The sequence below is a fragment of the Euphorbia lathyris genome, chromosome 2, assembly GCF_963576675.1.
Source record: "Euphorbia lathyris chromosome 2, ddEupLath1.1, whole genome shotgun sequence".
In the NCBI taxonomy this organism is placed as follows: Eukaryota; Viridiplantae; Streptophyta; class Magnoliopsida; order Malpighiales; family Euphorbiaceae; genus Euphorbia; species Euphorbia lathyris.
The window spans coordinates 106831091-106852061 of record NC_088911.1 but is presented as its reverse complement, the minus strand read 5'-3'; the positions used below and the strand labels follow the sequence as shown (position 1 = coordinate 106852061).

Here is a 20971-nt window from a genome sequence, read left to right as displayed (position 1 = left end):
AAGGGCCCGATCGAATTTCTCTTTTATAGCATTTCTTGAACCACGACCTTTTTCCCACGTGAACGGATAACCTTTCATACTGACTTCTGACAACCCACAATCTGTAATAGCATCACTGAATCCCCTTATCAAGGTAGGTGGGTGTCTATTACCTCCTCTCTTCTTAGAATGAGAGAGCATATCATTAAAGTCCCCAATGATAACCTAGGGATCAGAATTATTCAAGCTAAGACTCCTTAGTAACTGCCAAGAATCTGCCCTTCGCGACCTCTCGGGAAAGCCATAAAAACCGGTTAATCGATACTCCGGCAAACCTAATAAAGTGACCCTGAAGTCAATGAAATTAGAAGAATAACCAAGCAACTGAATTGAGTTAACAGTTCTCCACAAGAGCGCTAAGCCTCCTTCATTGTTAATTGGATCAACAAAAAACATGCTCTTAAAGGAAAGCTTTTGTTTCAATGCTTCCACCTTAAGTCGATTGCATTTAACCTCCATTAGAAAGATGAACTCGGGATGTAAATTGGCAGAGAAATCTGCCAGCTGACGAACTGTCCGGGCGTTCCCGATCCCCCGACAGTTTCAGGACAGTATACTCATGCTATCTTGCGAGTCGGGCTACCACGACTCGCTTCTGGGATATTTTCAAAACCTGTCTCCAATCTCACTGTATTGTTTTCCTCGCAATCCATAAGATTTTTTGTACTTCCCTGTGTATCTTCGGCCAATGATCCTGAGCGCTTGCGTTTCGGGTCAGAAATTTCAACACCAATATCTTCTGGTGTCTGATGGATATACTCATTGCCTTGAGAAGTTGCCTTACCCTTATTTAGTGTCTTAAAACCTGGGGGAACAGCTGTAGCAATTTTCGGAATACTAACTTCCCTTTCACCTGAACCGGCCCCTGAGACAAAACCTGAAGTGACTACACTGTTCGTCTGAGAAAGGTTCTGGGGAGGTCGGCTAAACAAAAATCTTGATTGCTTAGGGACTTGGGAACGACGGGTAGGGGCTCTAAGTCAGGGCCCATATGCTCTCTCAACTTTCACCGGATCAGCCACTTGTAATAGAGCGTGACAGAATTTATCTGCGTGCCTTATATGTCCACAAACAAAGCAAAAGGTTGGGAGCCACTCATATTTAAAATTTACCCAAAAAATAGTACCTCCTTGAACACTTATCTGCATTTTTCTCTTAAGCGGAGCAAGGACATTAATCGAAACACGAATTCGTAGGTAGGTATGAGAGACCCATGTGAAGTTATTCGGGCCAGCTTCTACAAAAGTACCCACAAAGTTACCTATGCTGACAGTAACCTTTTCAGATATAAAACCGATTGGGAGATTATAAACCTGCAGCCAAAAATCAGTGCGAGACAAGTAAATATTCATAGGATTTTGATCCTCCTCTAGCCTCTTTAGCATCAGTAATTGTTGTTCAAAAGTCCATGGTCCACCCTGAATTACCCTATCCCGCTCCCATGGATGGTAGAATTCAAAACGGAATAAATTGGGACCTAGATCTTCAATAAAAATCCCTTTTGAGGGACTCCAAACATCAGCTAATGTGGATTTCATAAAAGAGGTTTTGATTGGCATGTTTGTTAGAAAAGACCCTATCAAACACCAAGTTTGGGGGCGGGATTGAACTTCAGCGGCATCCGGTTGAACTTCCTCCTCTAAGGTGATTAGAGCACTTCTATCAATGATTTCCTCCATCAGCAACAGGTGAAGGCAGTTATTCAATTTTTTTAGGTCACAAATCCTATTATTAAATTTTAGGACACAAATCCTGTTATTAAATTTTAGGTCACAAATCTGGTGGTCGGCGACGGCGGAAGCAAAAAGAATCAGATAGCAGCGACGGTAGAAGGGCAGACAGAGACGGAACGGAGCAGGGCAGGGAAGAAGGACGTCTACCACGGAAGGCAATCAAAATTTAGGTCACAAATCCAGCCGGCGACGGCGGAAACAGAACAACACTGAGATAACAGTGACGGTAGAACGAAGCCAGGGCAAGCGGACAGAAAGGGTGGTGAACAGCAGAAACCAGAGCAAGGTATGGAAGAAGGCCGTCGAACAGAGCAAGCCGGCGACGGCGAAAACCGAACGAAACTGAGAAAACGAAACAGAGAAAGCAGCGACGGTAGAGCGAAGCCAAGGCAAGCAGATGGTGAGGGCGTCGAACAGCAGAAACCAAAGCAAGGTAGGGAAGAGGTCGGCGAACAGAGCAAGCGAACCGCGAGTGCGGCGAATCTAGGGCTCGACAATAGCGAGGTCTTCTCACTTCTCACTTCTCCAACGCGTCTTTTTCTTTTTATGTTTTTTTAATACATCAAATAATTTCCATCCCTATGGAAACATTAAATCCAAAATAAATTACAACATAACAATAAAAAATAGCTATCTATAAATTATAATATATATAAATAATAATAATAATAATAAAAATATATATAGTATATCGAGCCGGACCGATGGAAAATTGACATAGCCCAAGCTCCTCCAGTTTTTGACGGATTTATACGGATTTGGACCGGGTCGAATCTGACACCAATTTTATGTGTCCAAACCCGGCTAAATGGGCCTGGACCTGGACGGGCCGGACAGGCTCACCGACCCATGCCCAGGTCTATGAAATACTAACATTTTGCAAGGAATTATTTTTTAAACTCTTTTAGCATGACAATTTTGTTTTAAAACAACCATTTTAAGTAAAACCCCATGTAGTCACTTGAGTGGTTGGCTCTTTTAAATCATTTAGGTTAAAATATTAATTGATAGAGGATTTACCTAGGTGTGAGATTAATTATCCGTCCGATTCAGTAGAGAGCCATGTACCGCTATGTTTGCAGTTAAAACCTCTAAAGCCTACCTATAAATGCTCCAATGTTTCTCTTACTAACCCTTTCCGTGGTATTCTTTTCTTACCTATCTTCCCTCCAATGCGCGGGCAACGCGGTCCCTTCCGAGGCAGAGCCGGCGGTAGAGACCAAAGCCGCGATAATCAACAGCAACCGTTTCCATCACCTTCACAGCCCCCTCAGCTTACTCTAGATCCCAATTTCGCTTTGCAAAATTTGAATTACTTGCAGAACATTGCTTATGCTAGTTTACATGGTTTCTCTCCCCAGCAAAACTTCACTGGCCACTTCCCTTATCACCAAAACCCTAACTTCCCCATTCAAAATCCTAATATCCCCTTTCCTCATCAATTTCCTAATAATTTAGCTCAACAACATGGTTACACCTCGCAGCGACAACCACCTCATATAGTAACTCAGCAACAATTTCAAAATTTGCATCCTCAAAAGGGGCAGAAAGTGGTTGAACAAAAAGGTAAGGAACTTCTTGAAGGAGCAGAAAAGGAGGCGCTACTCGTCTCTCCTCAACAAGTTCAAAACGTGCCTCTTCAGGTACCAGAGAAGGACGAACAAAAGGAGAAACTACTTCTTGAGGGAGTTGTGCTACGGTCTCATAACTCGGAAAAGCAGCAAGCTCAATACTCGCCTCTTCAGAATATGAAACAGGTCAAGTATCAGAGACAATACAGGAAACAGTTTGTCCATGAAGGGCAGGAACTTATTGGGAGAGTTGACAAAGCAGTGGAGAAGGCGTGGGGAGATCTTCTTGCTTCTGGAGAGAGTGTGTCGACATGGAAAGCGTCGCAGGCTGCTCTTATGACACTGCAGGTTGACTCTTGGGATTCTTTGGGCTTCAGAATGCAGGAAGTGCCGTCACTGCACCGACTTATTCTCATTGAAGGAAAGGTAATTAGAAGTAGAAACCAGTGTTTTTGTATTTTGTTCATAGGAATTTGGCTGCTAGTAAATATTGGAAAAGGTCACTCTAGAAGTGGAACATTGGCATTTATTCTATAATTTTCAGGAGATTGATCTGTGTTTTGTACTCTTTTTTTTTTAATCTTTTATTGAATTTTTGTTTCACGATCTTTTTATCTTTTAATCCACTCTTGAATACAGTAGTTGTTTAGGATTTTGTTTGTTCCCCAATCATTTCGATGCTGTAATGACTGCATTTTGTACCGTAAATGAGCAAAATATTAACACTTGAAACATTAACATTTGTTATCTGTTGTCTTCAATGCGAATCAGCGCAAACAATGAAAAAATGGGATTGTTCTTGACAATATGGACGGTGTAATATGGATGCTAAGAACTGGTGGTGCTACTCAGTTGAGAAAGATAATGTGCTAAGAGCATGTCCGAGAGGCTCTTAGTTCACTCTCAAAATAATATAAACAATTGACTCTTAGCCATTTATATAACATTAAAATACATATCATCTCCAACAATACTCCTCATACTCACTCCTTATTTATTTTTTTATCATTAAAATTATTATGTATAGTTATATTTGACAATTGTGAGAGGGGAGGGACTCCTCAATAATAAATTATTAATAAAAAAATAAGGAGGGGACTAGGGGGGGATAGAGGCTCCTTAATAATAGAGAGGCAATGAAGAGGCAATAGACTCTTAGTGATTTGAGGAGTGATTTAAGGAGGAAGTAAGAGGCTCTTGGAGTTGGATTTTGCTACAAACTCCTCAAAATTTAACTTAAGAGCCTAACAAAGGATTATCTTGGAGATGCTCTAAGTCACTGAGGCTTTATGTGATGTTTGGCCTTTAGGCACAATGGCAAACACAATTTTTTTTTTTTTTTAAATCTCAGCTCACTGGCCTTTTACTTGCTGGATTTTAATATTGATTTGCTAACTTTTACTTTTTTTTTTTTGGTAATTATGTAGATTAATGCTTTTATTCATTGCTTTGTTGGAGTCCGAAGAATTACATCATTGTACGATTTGGAGATGGCAATCTGTGAGAACGAGGGCATTGAGAGGTTTGAAGAATTAGGATTGGGCCCTTTGCTGCGACACCCGCTGGTTGTGCATTACTTTTTGGTGAGTCCTGATGTGACTGAAGTGTTGAAGATAACTACTGAGGACATTATTCTGAGTCTTCATGAGTACATGACCACTTGTAGCAAGAAAGATGTTATAATTGATGAATTTCTGGATTTCATTGCAAAGAACAGGTCTGCCAAGGGAAAAGGAAATCTTGGCATTCGTATTCAGAGCCTGGGGTTAGTATTCGGATATTATTGATTGATTTCTCCCTTTCAATATTGCTCAAGATACATTTTCATTATTTATCTTTATTTCAAGATATTACGTTCGCATTACCTTCATCACAGTTTCTTCTTTCAATAATTTGTGAAGCCAAGTTTGATTGCATCTTATAAAGCATTCAGTAAGAAATGGTTTTTTGTTTTCCGTATCTCACATTAGAGTTTATTGTAATATGGTTACATTTTTTTTCATGGAAAATAACTTGTTTCTGGACAACATTTTTATATCTCTTCATATTCTTATTTAGATCAATGGTTAAGACTAATCTTATTTAAATTAGATTAGTGAAACATTTGTTTTACAAAACAGCAAAAAAATATCAGTGGAAACACAGAGGCGTGCCTTGATTCAGGCTCTGAGGCCCAGGCGAGGCGCACAAGGGGAGAGCCTTTTAAACAGGGCCTCGCTTTCTGCAATCAAGGCTCCCTATCTTGAGCCTTGAGTGAGGCGCGCCTTTAACAACTATGATTTTTGTAAATTTTTTTTTTTTGGCTCTCTTAAGTTAAATTCACATGCTAATTGGGTAATGCATATACATTTTGTGAGCCTTGATAAATTCATGTTGCTTTATGTTGATATTTTTAAGTTTTGCGGCCACAGGATGCACATTTCCTTTATTAGGGAAGCCAGCAGATCTGAACATGTGTCTCTAAAGAAATCTGGAGCAGAGATACTGAGAGCATCAGCTAAAGGATCTGGAAATAAATCCCAGAAACGTCCTGTTTTTTCCTCACAGAAAAAGAACCTGGATAAACGCTTTTCTGCAATATCCCAGCGTCTCGAGTCCTTTGCTTACACGCACAAGGACTTCCGAGGAAAGCACATAAGATTTGATTCTTCAGGCTCAGAGGATGAGGAAAGTGATGATAGTAGCGATGAAGATAATATGAATAGTAATGATGACAGAAGCCACCTTCAGTTACAGAATGTCCATAACACTGATAGAGTGAGTACTTGTCCTTACCCATCTGCAACAGAAGAAATATCTCGGTTGGGTTTGAAAGGTGAAATAGAGAGCCAGTCTCCTCCTGTTGGAAGCAGCTCGACTCGCAAAAGGGCTGAGCTGCGTACAAAAAAAAGAAAACTTGAAGATGCAAGCTGCACTTACTCTGCACCTGCTAAATTGCTTAAAGGAAAGGCAGGAAGACAAATTATGAGAGCAATTCAACGTGGCGATAATGACTTTGTTAACAATATGAGTGAAACTGATCTTTCATTATCTTATGACTCCATTAAAAGGTTTATCACAACTTGGAAGGAAACATTCAAGGAGCATACTTTGACTGAGGTGAGTCAGTATCAATTATAATTGTCTGACTATATCTCCTTAATGCTATCCACCAAATCCATTACAATTTTTTTTTCTTTTCTTGATATGAACAATTTGAAGGAGTTTTAGATTTAGAGGCTGCTTTAAAACTAATTTTCGTAGTGAATTTTTAAATCGAAGCTCAGAAATTTTGACTTCACTTTAGCACTAAATGTAGCTGCTTCCATCATCTTTCTCCCCTCTTCTCCTTGATAAATATTACTTTTGCTTATATTTATTGGGTAGATGAAAAGCAGAAAGAGCAAAAACTCTATGCTACCTAGTTTATGATTTTCCTTATTTTCTAATAACTATTTTCAGATTAATTTAGGAACTAACCTTTTCATATTTATTATTTTTTTAATATTTTGGTTCATTGGAATATGAAATGTGTCTCATGGGCTATCAATATCTTTTTTTTTTCTTTTTCTAGGTTCTTGACAGAATGGCCGACTTTTGTAGAATTGGGGATGGCTGGAGGGGCGATCGTGATAGGAGAAGATTGAAGACAAGAACGAAACTGTTGTTTTCATTAGATCCGTGGATTGGATTACTCAATGTTGCTGTAAGTTGATTGTATTTCCCAGTTATGTTTCGTAATATTGATTTTTGATAGTCGGAATATACTAGTATCTTCCTTGTATTTAATATTTGAATTGTATGTGTAAAGAGATAGGAACACAAGGGAAAAGTGAAAACGCTAGAAGGAGGTGGAGTAACTTAGTAAGCATAAATTTACTTGAGGAATTTTGGAAATGTAGGCTTTAGCCTGGAGGAATCTAGTTAAGGAATCATATAATTGTCACTTGAGCATTGTGTTCTATTTGATGAACTTATTGGGGTTAATTCTATATATAGTTTTCAATTGAGGTACATGTATGCATCTCCTTCGCAATTAATTGTGAAGAACATAACTAGGTTTAGTTTAAGGTTAACTTGAGTTGGATTTACTGCAGAATTTGCTCTTGGGATATTCTCTTGCGAGCCTTGGCGCAACGGTAAAACGTTGTTGTCGTGTGACCGAAGGTCACGGGTTCGAGTCTTAGGAGCGGCCTCTTGCCAAAAAAATTGGCAAGGGAAGGCTTGCCCCCAGTACACCCTTGTGGTGGGACCCCTCCCCGGACCCTCGCTTAGCGGGGACGCGTAATGCACCGGGCCGCCCTTTTTAATCTTTGATAATAAAATTAATTGGTCCGTTTCACATATGCATCTTGCATAACAATTTGTGCCTTACATTGTTATTATTATTTTATTATTTCTTTGTTTTTCATTACTCTGTTTTCTTCTATAATGTATACCAATAGTACCACTCGTTAATTATTATTTATGATGCAGGATCTCAGCTTTAGTTTGGAAGGTTTCATGTATATAGTATAGTCTTTATTTACCAGATAAACCGGTTCTTAGTCTAATATAGATTTGTAACGTTATATGCCTCAAATTTGTTGCTTATTTACTGTTGCTGGTTGAAAGTGCAATCCTTTTAAGCATTTTCTTTTCTTGCTCAAGGGTGCATCTACATGAAGTCTATTTATGCTATCTGGAATAGCAATGGATAGTGTCTTGAATTGACAAAAACACCTTGTGCTTTCAATGCTTCACATCTCTGCTGCTGTTTTCCTTTTAGGGGATTGGCCATTACTTTTCTTATTTGTTGTGATGTATTAATTTGAGATGGTGTATAATCGACCAAGTTGCTTTATAAATTTCACAGGTAACTGCTATTAAATCTGATATGTTCGATAGTATCTACAATGCTTTCGATAGCATAATTCAAAATGAATTGCCAAGCACTCGTTCTGAATATGAGAGCATTGATGTTGAACCAAGTGAAAAACAGACATCATTTGTATCCCATGGTGGGCTGCAGCAAATACATAGTGAGTACTGTTGCCTTTTCAGAGCTGATGCTTTACTGCATTATTGTTGCATGGTTCTATCTACTACAATTGATTTTGCCTTTAATATCCCTTTTTATATCAAAATATTGTTCTCATTATGCTTAATTTGAAAGTACTGTTTCTGATAGGAAATGTGTTAAAAAAAGTTAGATTTCCATTCTTGAACTAATTCTGGTATTGGCATTACAAGTGGTATTATTCATCTTTCTTGAAGGTTGCTATAATGAACACATCAGCAATCAAAAGCATGAGGCGAATAGGATGCACATATATCAAGAAAGTAATTAAAATGTCTTGATTATAGTCTCATTTTATTAAGACTTTCCTATAAATGCCTTTGTTTTAAGTTGTAACCAACATTAAATAGGGGGATAAAATTGGAAAAAATTATTAAATAGCTTTTTAATTTTGTAAAACGACAAATGTAATTTGGAACAATTTATTCTTTCCAAAATGACAAAATATTACAAAATGGAGGGAGTACTAGTGAAGAAATGTTGTGTGCAATGCTTAATGGTGGTTCTGTTATAAGTTACTTGGCCAGTATTATCTGTAAATAGTCCATGCATTTGCTGATTTATCAGTCTAACAGGTGTTACAGCTGAAGAAATTCTTCAGAAGATTTCTGAGTACTACAAACTGGATCCCAAGTTTTGGAGCAATGGCAAATCTCCTCTAGAAGATAAATTTAGCTCCTTAAAGAAGCTGTGCAGTTGTGAGTTCTGGCTGCTTGATCAATATAGGATTAAAGAATTCAAGTCTCTTGATCATGGGGAATTTTTTAGTTTCCTAGAGAAGCATGCATATCTGTTGCCTACTGAAATACAGAAGCTTTTTGCTGTTGATATATGTGGAAAGCCTCCTCTGGAGGTTTCCGTGCTCCAGAATCAGTTAATGCTGTTGGTATCACAAGCTGCAACTAATTTATGGGAGGATGAAACTATTGCAAAGCAGATGATTTTTGCATTATTTGCAAAGCAATTTCCTCTGCTGAGTTTTAGAATTGTGGAAAATGGCTCAATGGAGGACTTTCTAAAAGTCCTAGGCGAATATAAGAAAAATGCAATTTCAAACTGTGTCCTGTTTTCTGCAACATTGTTAGGAAAAGAGTATGCTGGTGAACCACTAAACAAAGATCAGATCATAAAAACTACTGAGGCGGGAACCAACGGCGGGCAAAAAATGTCAGCCTTTGAGTCTATCACCTCCAAGAGTGCCATTGAAGTTCTGCTTAGGGCACCGATGTTATCTGATTTGAACTCATGGTCACACTGGGACCTTATATTTGCTCCATCTCTTGGTCCTCTCGTGGGATGGTTGTTGAGCGAAGTGAATGCCAAAGAGTTGTTGTGTTTGGTGACGAAAGATGGTAAGGTGATTCGAATTAATCAGTCTGCTAATGCAGATTCATTTTTGGAAGCAGCACTTCAGAAATCAGCTTTCCAAACAGCAGTAGAATTGTTGTCCTTGGTATCATTGGCTGGTGGAGAAAAACATGTTCCTTTGTTGCTTCTAAAATCTTATGCATGCCGTGCATTTGATGTCATTTTGAAGATTCATTATGAGAACATAGAAGTGCACGACAATAAGAACTATATATCTCATGGAAAGATAGTTAATGGGGTTGACAAGAATGTAGTTGGATCAGTGAAGTTCTCAACCCGAACTAATCAAGGAGTGCTTGCTGCTTCCAGATATTTAATTGATTGTCTTGGTTATCTGCCTTCAGAATTTCATGGTTTTGTAGCTGATATATTGGTTCATGGAATGCAATCTGTATTTAAAGATGCTCCTTATGCCATTTTGTGTGAATGCAACCAAAAAGAACGTATCATGCTACATCAAATAGGATTATCTATTGGCATAGCAGAATGGATTGATGATTACCACAAATTTTGTTCCAGTGGTATAACTGAATTGTTCACACCTTCCATACCTGTACGTTTGGGAGCTGTTAGGCCTGCCTTAGGTACAGGCTCAAGTTATATGCAAAATACAATGGATATGTATTCTTGTGGTGATGGAGTAACAACTATATGTCTTGAGGAAGTTGTGCATAATAATGGAAGTACTGAAACTAGTGAGACAAATCAAGATACAGCATTGTCTATTGATGGGATTGACAATGGTTGTGCAGCAGAATCTTCTGAGAGCAACAAGAAGGATGCAACCCAGGTAATTGAATCTATCAGGAGGTATGAATTTGGTTTGGATCCAAATCTTTCATGCTCAGAGAGCACCATGTTGGAAAAGCAACATGCTCGCTTAGGGAGAGCACTCCATTGTCTTTCGCAGGAATTGTACTCTGAGGATTCTCATTTTCTTCTTGAGCTGGTAAAGCGGACTCTCCTTTTCCTTTTGTTCATAGAATTCTACATGCAAGTAATTTATATTTATCTGATTCATGATTAGAGTGGGGAAAGCTTATATATTGGCTCTCCATTTCTTATCTTCTTATTTTTAGTCTTCTTATTTTTAGTTTTCTAGATGGTGTTTCTTTAATTCCCTCTCTTTTTTTTTCATCTTTTACCTCTGATTTCTTCATTATGCTAAACACTGTTGCTTCCAATTTGTTCCAACAATCAGTAAGTATTGACAATATCATGCTAAGTTTAGAAGTGCATGTGAGCCTTGGACTAGCTAATTGATGCGTTGGAAGGGAACAAAAAGTTCTGTTGATTAAAAAGGGAGGTCCTATCACCTGTTTATGGATATGAAAATGTCTTTTGGTCATTTTATTGTTAGCGATTGGATTACAGCTGCAAATAAGCTTCACATCAACCATCCTAGTTATTGATGCCTTCCATTGTGTTAATAAAAATTCGTATTTTGATCATCATGATTCAATGCTGTTTTGTTAGTCAAAATGAAAGAAGATATATTAACCATGTACGGTCTCCTGAATAGCTAATTAACTAGTAAGTTTGTCGTAACAGTGCATTTGCAAGTGTTTACCTGAGACAAGGATTCTATGTTCACTGATAGATATCTGTGAGACGTTGCCATGTGTTATTCACTTCTCGTCTGAATATGTTCACTGATACATATCTATGAGACCTCACTATGTGATATTCACTTGTCTTTTTGCCTTTCCCCATGAAAGGAAAAAAATGCTTTCTTTCTACGTGCTTAACAAAGAACATCCATATATGCTGTTTAATCAGTATAATGTGTTCCAGCTATATGTATAGAATAGACTAGTAATTGTTCGATACAGTTACGAGTTCTGCTAGGCCCCGAAACCAAATTTAGTGCTGTACATACAGGTGGAACTGCAATGAATCCTGAAATTCTTCAACTTAGCTTAGTAATAGCTTGGAGCATATGTTCTGTAAGACTCTCCAAAAGCAGAATGGCCTTTAGGTCTCACTCCTTTTACTTAGTTTCTTTATTGAATACTCGTTTGTTGCAGAAAAAACTTGAACAAAAGGCAATCTGTCAGGAAGCTCACATGCTATTGGTGTCTACAAGAATCTGAAGTAAAGTATGATCAAAATTAGATTTCATATTGGACCTTATTACAACTGAAACTCACGGGGAAACAAACCAGCTGAGACTTCTGTGCTCAACTATCTGTTTCCATATGGTCAAGCTTTAAATCTCTCCGTTATATGATTTCTTCAGATGCAGTAGGGGCTGAGATAAGTCACTTTTAATTTCTAAACCAGAATTTCAATGCTTCTGATTCATTGAACTGGAAGAGGAATCTGCCAGTAGGGAAGATCATAGACTGCCAAGCCATAAACATGCATTGCAATTTGCTGTAGGAACCAAGACATAAAACTAATGTGCCAAGCTGGACCAGAAACATTAGCCCTATTATGTTACTTGCACTTGAAAATATGTTTTTCAGTAAGATATGTTCTTCTTTTATAAATTCTAGGTATTAAATAGACTAGACTGGCAGCATCAGGTATAAAATCCCTCGTTTTTAGTTGTAATCAGGAAACATAATCAGTGATTCACCATTTACTTGTTTGTTCTCCAGGCATTATGTTGCTGATATAACTGTATTCAATGATCTCAATCCCATAAAAATGTTGCTTCAGGTACAAAACGCTGATGACAATATCTATCCAGGGAATGTGGAACCAACTCTAACATTCATTCTTCAAGAATCAAGCATTGTTGTTTTAAATAATGAGCAAGGCTTCTCTGAACAAAACATCAGAGCTCTTTGTGATGTTGGAAACTCAACCAAGAAAGGATCTGGTACTGGATACATAGGGCAGAAAGGGATTGGTTTCAAATCAGTCTTTCGGGTATGTTCCTAACCTCTTCACCTAGCCAAATAAAATCTTGGTTTAAAAGGATAAATTTTCTAATTTTCTTTTGGTTCCCCATGGGTCACCAATGATAGGAGATGCTAATGAGGCACTAAGTTTGTTTTTGTAAGATCTTTGGTTTTTGAGGAAAATCAGATGCTTGGTAATCCAATAGGTTTTTATAAGGGCAGCACTTCATTTCATTTCCTCTGTTTTAACCAACAATTTCTCATAAGCAGATTCTAGAGAGAATGCATTATCTCATAGAGTCAGATGCAACCATTTTAGTTGTTCCTGCTGGCTATAGTTAAAACTTCTCTTTAAAGGAGGTGTCTGCTATGCAACAACATGAGTGTTTACCACAACGTTGTTGCTTAAACAAATCTCATTTGTCTTATATAAATGTAAATAAAAGCAAGTTTCATGTTCCAAGCTAACTAAGTTTCTCACTCATAAAAACAAGGTTGTAAAAAATGCTAGGCGCTAACCGCACGGACAGGGTCCCCTGTGATTAATCGGGGATTAATTGGATTTGTATTGTTGTCTTTTTTTTTTTAATTTTTACTAAATAAATTATATATAAATACTATTGAAGTATGAATTATACTATGTAAAATAATGATAGAAAAGATTTAAGATAGAAAAACATATATATTTTAATATTTGTTACATTAACGTCCTTGAAAAATAAAAAAGTGCCAACAAAATAACTTTAATATCCTTAAAAATTAACATTTGATAGTTTAGGTATTTTCTTTTAGTTTTAGGTTAGTTAATACTTTATTTTGAAATTGAAAAAAATTGACATAAAATCACGTGACTTTTTTTTTTGAAAGGTCCACCTGGGGCCTCTTGGAACCGCCTAAGTCCGCCCAGGTGGCAAAAAATCGGTAAACCAATTTACACGGCTCGATTTAAAGAAATCGGGGATGGTGTTGTAAAAATCACCGCCTAGGTGGGCTCTTGGGTCGATTTTTAGAACACTGGCTAAAAATCACCAAGATATGATACATTTTTTGCATGTGGGTGTATAAACACCATGAGTTACTTGACATATAATCCGTAATTTTATATATCCCCAGACATATGCCTCTTTAGGTAGTTATAAATGTTCATGATAAAGAACAATAAATCACTGTGTAGAACTCTTGCTGTATAGAATTGAAATCTTTCTGAAGTACAGCTAGTGAAAGGACTTCCTTAATTTTGACTAACATGTTGATTCATTTTGAGAGTGGAGGAAGTATGGTAGCTCAGGTTGTAGTTCTTTATCCACCAATGTATATGGAGCTATTAACCACTATTGTGAATATTATAGAAGGTGAAAGGTCTCCCCTGTTATGCAGACCATTATCTATGTCGGACCCTCTATTGAACTGCAAAGGGCCATGTGTTGATTATGACTTATGATTCGTTCCTTTTCCTATAATAATTTTCTTCATAAATTTTCTTTTGTTCTTTTGAAGGTAACTGATGCTCCAGAGATTCATTCTAATGGTTTTCATATCAAGTTTGATATAAGTGGAGGTCAGATTGGTTTTGTTTTACCCACAGTTGTTGCTCCCTGCAATATTGAATTGTATAGCAAGCTTATATTGAGAGAAACTTGTCAAATGAATAGGAATACTTGGAATACTTGTATTTTACTTCCTTTTCGGTCAAAATTATCAGAAGAAACTGCTATGAAAATGTTTTCTGATCTTCATCCTTCTTTACTTCTCTTTCTTCATCGGCTTCAGTGCATCATGTTTCGGAATGTGCTCAATAATTCACTCCTTGTCATGAGAAAAGAAATCTTGCAAGATGGCATTATAAAGGTCTCTTGTGGAAAATATAAAATGACTTGGCTAGTTGAATCTCAAAAGTTGCAAGCACATACAAGTCGTCCTAAAGTCCAGACAACTGAAATTGCCATAGCATTTCCATTGGAGGAGTCCAATAATGGGGATTACTGTGCACGTCTGGAGTTGCAGCCTGTTTTTGCTTTTCTTCCTCTAAGAACATATGGTCTGAAATTTATTCTCCAAGGCGACTTTGTTCTTCCTTCATCCAGACAGGAAGTAGATAAGAATGATCCATGGAACGAGTGGTTGCTGACAAAGTTTCCTGGTTTGTTTGTCAAAGCAGAGAGATCATTCTGCGCCCTTTCTTGTCTTAGGGATAATCCAGGAAAAGCTGTCTCAGCTTTTATGAATTTTGTTCCACTTGTTGGGGAGGTGCATGGGTTTTTTTCTGGGCTCCCTAAAGCAATTGCTCTAGAATTACGAAGGACAAGCTGCCTGCTCCTAGAAGGGGATAAATGTAAGATGGTCCCTCCATGCAATGTTTTGCGAGGTTGGAATGAACAAGCTCTGGAACTTCTACCTGATGGCTTGCTTCAAGAGCACCTTGGCCTTGGATTGTTAGATAGGAATATAGTACTATCTGATTCACTTGCGAGGGCACTAGGTATTGCAGGGTATGGACCAGAAATTCTCATCAAGTTTATAACTTGTTTGTGTCGTGTAAGAGGTGGTCTGGAGTCAATGGGTCTTGGTTGGCTATCTTCTTTCCTAAATGCTCTTTATATGATGCTTTCCCAATGTTCAGAAGCCACTGATCTCATAGATAGCCTTAAACAGATACCATTTATTCCTCTTTCAGACGGTACATACAGTGCAGTTGATGGAGGTACGATTTGGTTACATTCTGATAGTTTAAATGCTGGGTTTGATGGCACACAAGAACTTGAGGCTTTTCCTCAGTTATATGCTAAACTTAGGATTGTAAATCCTGCCGTCTTTTCTACATCGGCTGCTGATAGAACTATAGTGGACAACATTGTTAGGATGCTTCAGAAAATTGGTGCTCAACAGCTATCTGCACATGAAATAATGAAGGTTCACATTTTACCAGCTATATCAAATGATGGAATCTCAACCAGGGGCAAGGATTTAATCACAGATTATCTATGCTTTGTGATGATTCACTTGCAATCTAGCTGCCCTAATTGTTGTTTTGAAAGGGAGCATATCATCTCCGAGTTACAAAGTAAGGCCTATATATTAACAAATTTTGGATATAGAAGACTTGTTGATACATCTATTCATTTCAGTAAAGAATTTGATAATCATATCGATATAAATAAATTGATTAACAATTTTGATATGAAATGGCACGAGGTCGATATCTCTTATTTGAAGCATCCCGTGAATGATTCACTCTCTGATTGTCTGATGAAGTGGAGAAGATTTTTACTGGAAATTGGTGTCACAGACTTTGTGCAAGTTGTCCAAGCTGAGAAAAACTTTTCTGATTTATATCACACAGTTTTGAAGAATACTACATGGGATGCAGAGCTGATTTCTGCTGGAGTAGCAGTCAAAGATTGGGAATCCCATGAATTAGTACAAATATTGTCTCTGTTGTGCATTGCTGGTGATCGGAAACGATGTAAATATCTCTTGGAGGTTCTTGACACATTATGGGATGATATCTTTAGCAGCAAAGCGACAGGTTATTGCAATTCAATATCTAGTGTTGATGGCAGAACCTTCATGTCATCCTTTTTAAGCAGCATCCGTGATGTTAGATGGGTAGCATCAAGCATGGATAATAAGCTTCACTACCCTAAAGATTTATTCCACGACTGTGACACTGTACGCTCTCTACTGGGAGGTTGTGCTCCATATGCACTTCCAAAGGTTAGTATGATATTAATGTCAAACAAACTGGACAATGATAGAGAAATTAGTCTTCCACTTGAAGCAATTATTTTTGCAATGTTCCTCCCCCATCTGCAGGTCCAAATATATTTATTTTTATTAAGTAATATATTAATGCCTTCTGTTATCAATGTGTCAGTTTTGATTTGATAAAATTAAAACGAAAAACTCAGCAATATATCTCAAGAGAAAGAACATAAAGTAAGGTTACTTTTTATGTGCGGGGCTGCTAGGGCTGCTTATTACTTCTAATGCTTTGTGCATTCCTTCATATGGTCCATTCCTTTCCTTCTTCCACGGTTGTGGGGTTAATGGGTGGGAGGAGTTGGAATAGGTCTTGCTTTTTTAATTCTTAATTCAGGTTCCTCATAGGTAGATCTGCATATTTGATAAAGGCTGACATGATTACCATTCTGTTATCGGGTTTGTTGTTGATATGCAAAGAACAGCAAATGTTAGAAAATATCTGACACCTGACCTGTCTTCTTGACATAATCTGTTCTGCTGTCTTGGTGAAACAGGTGAGAAGCACAAAGTTAGTGAGTGATATTGGCTTTAAGACTAAAGTTACACTCGATGATGCCCTGGAGATATTAAGAGCTTGGAGGGAGGCAGATAAACCTTTCAAGGCCAGGTATTACAATAATTTTGTTATCAGAGGTACCGAGGTTATCATATTCCATATGAGTTGTTGCTAAATGTGCTACACCTTTCTTTTTCTTAAAAAAGAACAAAATAAAAAAACTTGATGATGCTTAAATTTAAGTAAATGGTGATTCGTACATAAATTTCTGAACCATACTGTTATGTTTTGGTGAGATTCTTTTATCTTATTGCTTGCATTCATGTCATGTTCGTGTATGTGTTTATTGATTATATTTGTAGTATTTTGCCTTCTATCCTTGAAATGTTATTTTCTTGTGCAGTATAGCACAAATGTCGAAATTATACTCATTTATCTGGGGCGAAATTGTTGCTTCAAAGAAGCAAGTTTCGGAGGCACTGCATTCAGTACCGTTTATTTTTGTTCCACATGAATCTGTTTTAAGACATGAGGATGTGGTGTCTGGTGTATTCTTGTCTTCGGAAGAAGTTTATTGGCATGATCCAACTGGCTGTGTTAACCTCATGAAGAAGATTCACCCGCAGAACAGCTTTACCAGCGTGCCTCAGCAGCCCTTAATGAAAACTTTATGCGATGTTTATACAGGGCTTTATGACTTCTTTGTTAAAGAATGTGGAGTATGCGAGGTTCCTTCTTGTCATGGTTATTTTGACATTTTGAAACAGTTATCAACTGTTGCCTTGCCTTCACAGGCTGCTCGTAAAGTAAGTAACTTAGTAGGACCATGTCTTTGAAGTTGTGAATTAGTGGTGCAATCTAATTGTCTCCTTCTGTCTTTTAGGTTTTTCAAGTTTTTTTGAAGTGGGCTGATGAGCTAAGATCTGGATCTCTAAGTTCTAAAGAAATCATTAACATGAAAGAATGTCTTATGAAAGAGGAATATGCAGTCCTTCCCACTGTGCTGGATAAGTGGGTCTCACTGCACCCTTCATTCCATAAGATTTGTTGGTGCGATGATAAGAATTTGAAGAAGATGTTTAAGGAAACGGACGATATTGATTTTCTGTACTTCGGAAATTTAAGCGTCCATGAGGAGGATGTTCTTCGAAGTAAAGTCTCAGACCTCTTGCAGAATCTAGGAATTCCTGCTCTCTCGGAGGTAAGTACACTAGCTATGCTTTGCCAACCCCCTTCTCCCTCCCTTCTGCAGTCCCTCTTTTCCTTTTTCTATTATAAAAATGCGTAAATGAGGTTATTTTAGTTCAAGGATTACTGACCATCTCAACTGTTAAATTATCAATGCCGCATTTCTATGCCTTCATGATGTGGAAATTAGTCCTATTGTTTTGCCTTGCATGTATCTTTATAACCTAATGATGTAAATTTGGCATATTTTGAAGCTTTCAGTTGAGGTGAAGTGCTAATCTATATGCACAGGTTCAATTATATGCCTAACAGCTGATACGTGCCTTCAGGGGTTTAAAGTTTATTACTGTTATTTGCACCATGTGGAGGCACTCCTTTATAGTGTTTTATGAGTTTTTTCAGTCACCATAATGCACTTTTTGATGTTTTATCTGCTGTCAACATCAAATGTGTGTTGCAGTCTGTCCGTCCAACATTTCTTATCATGATTTTCAAATTAGGTTTCGCACGTCATTTATATTCTTGTTATATTGACCTCTCTCTCTTTTTTCATGCAGATCATAACTCGTGAACCAATATACTATGGTCCAGCAGATTGTAGCTTGAAAGCTTCATTGATTGACTGGGCACTTCCTTATGCTCAGCGCTATATCTATTGTGTACATCGCGATCTATACCTCCAACTTAAGCAGTCTGAATTCAATAGTATAAAGCAGCTGAAGATCACAGTCGTTGAGAAATTATTTTATAGGAATGCCTTAAAAAGCTCTGGAACTGCATCCAAGAAGCGACATGAATGTAGCTGTCTTCTGCAGGTATGAAATAGGATCTACGTATTTCTACATGTTTTACTTCCTTGGTGGTGTTATTTGCTCCAAGTTCTGAAGGTGTTTTTCAAGAATTGAGGAAACCTACATCATATAGATTCATATATATATACTGATATGCAGTCGTTTCTTTTCCCGCATAATTATATGAATTTGTTCTTCTTTTCAGGGTAATACACTATATGCAACTTCAGGATCTGATTCACATGCTCTGTTTTTGGAGCTTTCTTGTTTGTTCTTTGGTGGCACTTCAAATTTACATTTGGCAAATTTCCTTCATATGATCACAACCATGGTGGAATCTGGCTCCACTGAGGACCAAATAGAATCCTTCATTATGAACAGCCAAAAAATGCCTAAGGTTCCTGATGACGAGTCTTCTTGGTCACTCTCTACCATTTCTTCTTCAGTGGAAAATGATGAATCATTCCGGACAGGTGTTGAGCTAACGGCAATACATAATCAGATCTCAAAATCCAAGAAGAAAGTTGGAATCAGCTCTAGTTGGCCTCCTGCAGATTGGAAAACTGCACCAGGTTTTGAACATGGTTCCAGGTCCCAGGTTGCATTACAACATCGCAACAGTTCGAGCAAGGATGAGGAGAATGATTTGGAGGAGATCGATACACAAAATGATACATCGGTACCATTTGAGATCAATGCTGATTGGATGATTGAAGATAGCACGACAGAGTCAGATTTATTGGACTCCGAAAATTTGGTCAATAAATTTGCTCCTGGTTCAAATCAGACTGTAAATACTGATGTCGGTGCTGCTCCTATCAGATTACCTAGTGAGAGTTATGATGCTGAACCATTGCCTATCATATCTAATCCTGAACCAAGTTCATCTAGATTTAGCTGGAGAGAGAAATTACAGACAGGTACGCCTAATGCTGCTGAAATACTGCGCACTGGAAGATTAGGGGAACAAATTGCTTTCAAATATTTAACTCAAAAATTTAGAGGAAAAGTTGTGAGGTGGGTTAATGAAGATAATGAAACCGGGTTACCATATGATATAGTTTTAGAAAAGGGGGAAGAAAGTATGGAGTATTTCGAAGTGAAGGCAACAAAGTCTGCTAGGAAAGATTGGTTTAATATTACAAAGAGAGAGTGGCAATTCGCAGCTGAAAAACAAGAGTCTTTTAGCATTGCTCATGTAATCCTTTCTATTAACAATACAGCAAGGGTCACAATATTTCGGAATCCTGTAAAACAATGTCAAACAGGCAAGTTGCAATTGGTGCTTATGATGCCAAGAGAGCGGGAGGGAACTGTTGTTTCTGACAGGTGCTAATTTTTTTGTATTTAACATGGAGAAGTATATGCCTGTCTACCTTTCTGCAGATTCGGAAACCCAGTTTGCCTTAATGCTCGGGGGTTTTGAGGTAGGCAAGGCTACCTGTTGTATGATATTCTTCAGTTTATGATAGGAAGTTTCAGTTGGTTGGTTGAAGTTTTGATCTTGGCCATTGTTGAGGACAATAACTACAGATATAATGTTAGAATATTTAATGGTTCCTGGCTCAAATAGCTCAGGAGAGAATTTTTTTTTTATCAGTTATTTTTGTTCTGGAATACATTTTTCGATAACTATTTGTATGTTAGGATTACACATGTGAGAACCTCAAAGCTCTGTACATATAGTTCACAATTCACAGAACAGTGTTATTTATTTCATCCATCTTCTTTATCAAATGTAGTGGTATCATTGTATTTCAATGCCAAGTATTTTTGAAGCTACTTTTATGACGATTTTCTTTTTGCTTAGCTTTGTTCTTTTTTTGAAAGACAACTGAAATGCATTAAACACAAAAGCCATCAACATCAACTATGGTTATGGGGTAGTAGACTCAACCTGTATTGTAACCTTTGCAAGGTTACGGGCATTCACATTTGCATTTCTCATAGAAACATTATCATGATGAGTAAGGAAAACATTTTGACAATCAACTTCTATCATAATACTTCTCCTGACATTGTCCACAAGTCAAATTGAACACTCTTTAAGATCAAGGTATTCAACATAGAATAAGTGATCCCTTCCCCTTCCAATGGACCAGTACGACACTGCAATAAAGAGCCAACACTCTAAGA

General features: G+C 37.6%; 1 protein-coding gene across 2 annotated transcripts; it reads left to right on the top strand.

The window, feature by feature from the left end:
* Positions 1 to 1549: 1549 nt before the first annotated feature.
* Positions 1550 to 20572, top strand: LOC136219339 (protein NO VEIN). 2 transcript variants are annotated; one of them, XM_066006715.1, is made up of 14 exons: positions 1550 to 1727; positions 1809 to 3769; positions 4771 to 5108; positions 5755 to 6442; positions 6897 to 7028; positions 8178 to 8343; positions 8957 to 10698; positions 12414 to 12626; positions 14096 to 16312; positions 16855 to 16967; positions 17260 to 17662; positions 17740 to 18057; positions 18602 to 18859; positions 19041 to 20572. In XM_066006715.1, exons 2-14 carry the CDS (start codon positions 2945 to 2947, stop codon positions 20169 to 20171), a joined length of 8544 nt encoding a protein of 2847 aa, XP_065862787.1. In that variant the 5' UTR covers positions 1550 to 1727; positions 1809 to 2944; the 3' UTR covers positions 20172 to 20572. The 2 variants fall into 2 exon arrangements, with proteins under 2 accessions (XP_065862787.1, XP_065862788.1); XM_066006716.1 differs by having other exon boundaries at positions 1559 to 1683.
* Positions 20573 to 20971: the final 399 nt, after the last annotated feature.

Bases quoted from the DNA above. Each gene is read 5' to 3' on its own strand.
- LOC136219339 (XM_066006715.1), top strand. From the start codon at position 2,945: ATGCGCGGGCAACGCGGTCCCTTCCGAGGCAGAGCCGGCGGTAGAGAC. The intron at 17,663-17,739 runs GTAAGTAACTTA...TCTGTCTTTTAG, and splicing joins CTTCACAGGCTGCTCGTAAA to GTTTTTCAAGTTTTTTTGAA. The intron at 18,860-19,040 runs GTATGAAATAGG...TCTTCTTTTCAG, and splicing joins AATGTAGCTGTCTTCTGCAG to GGTAATACACTATATGCAAC.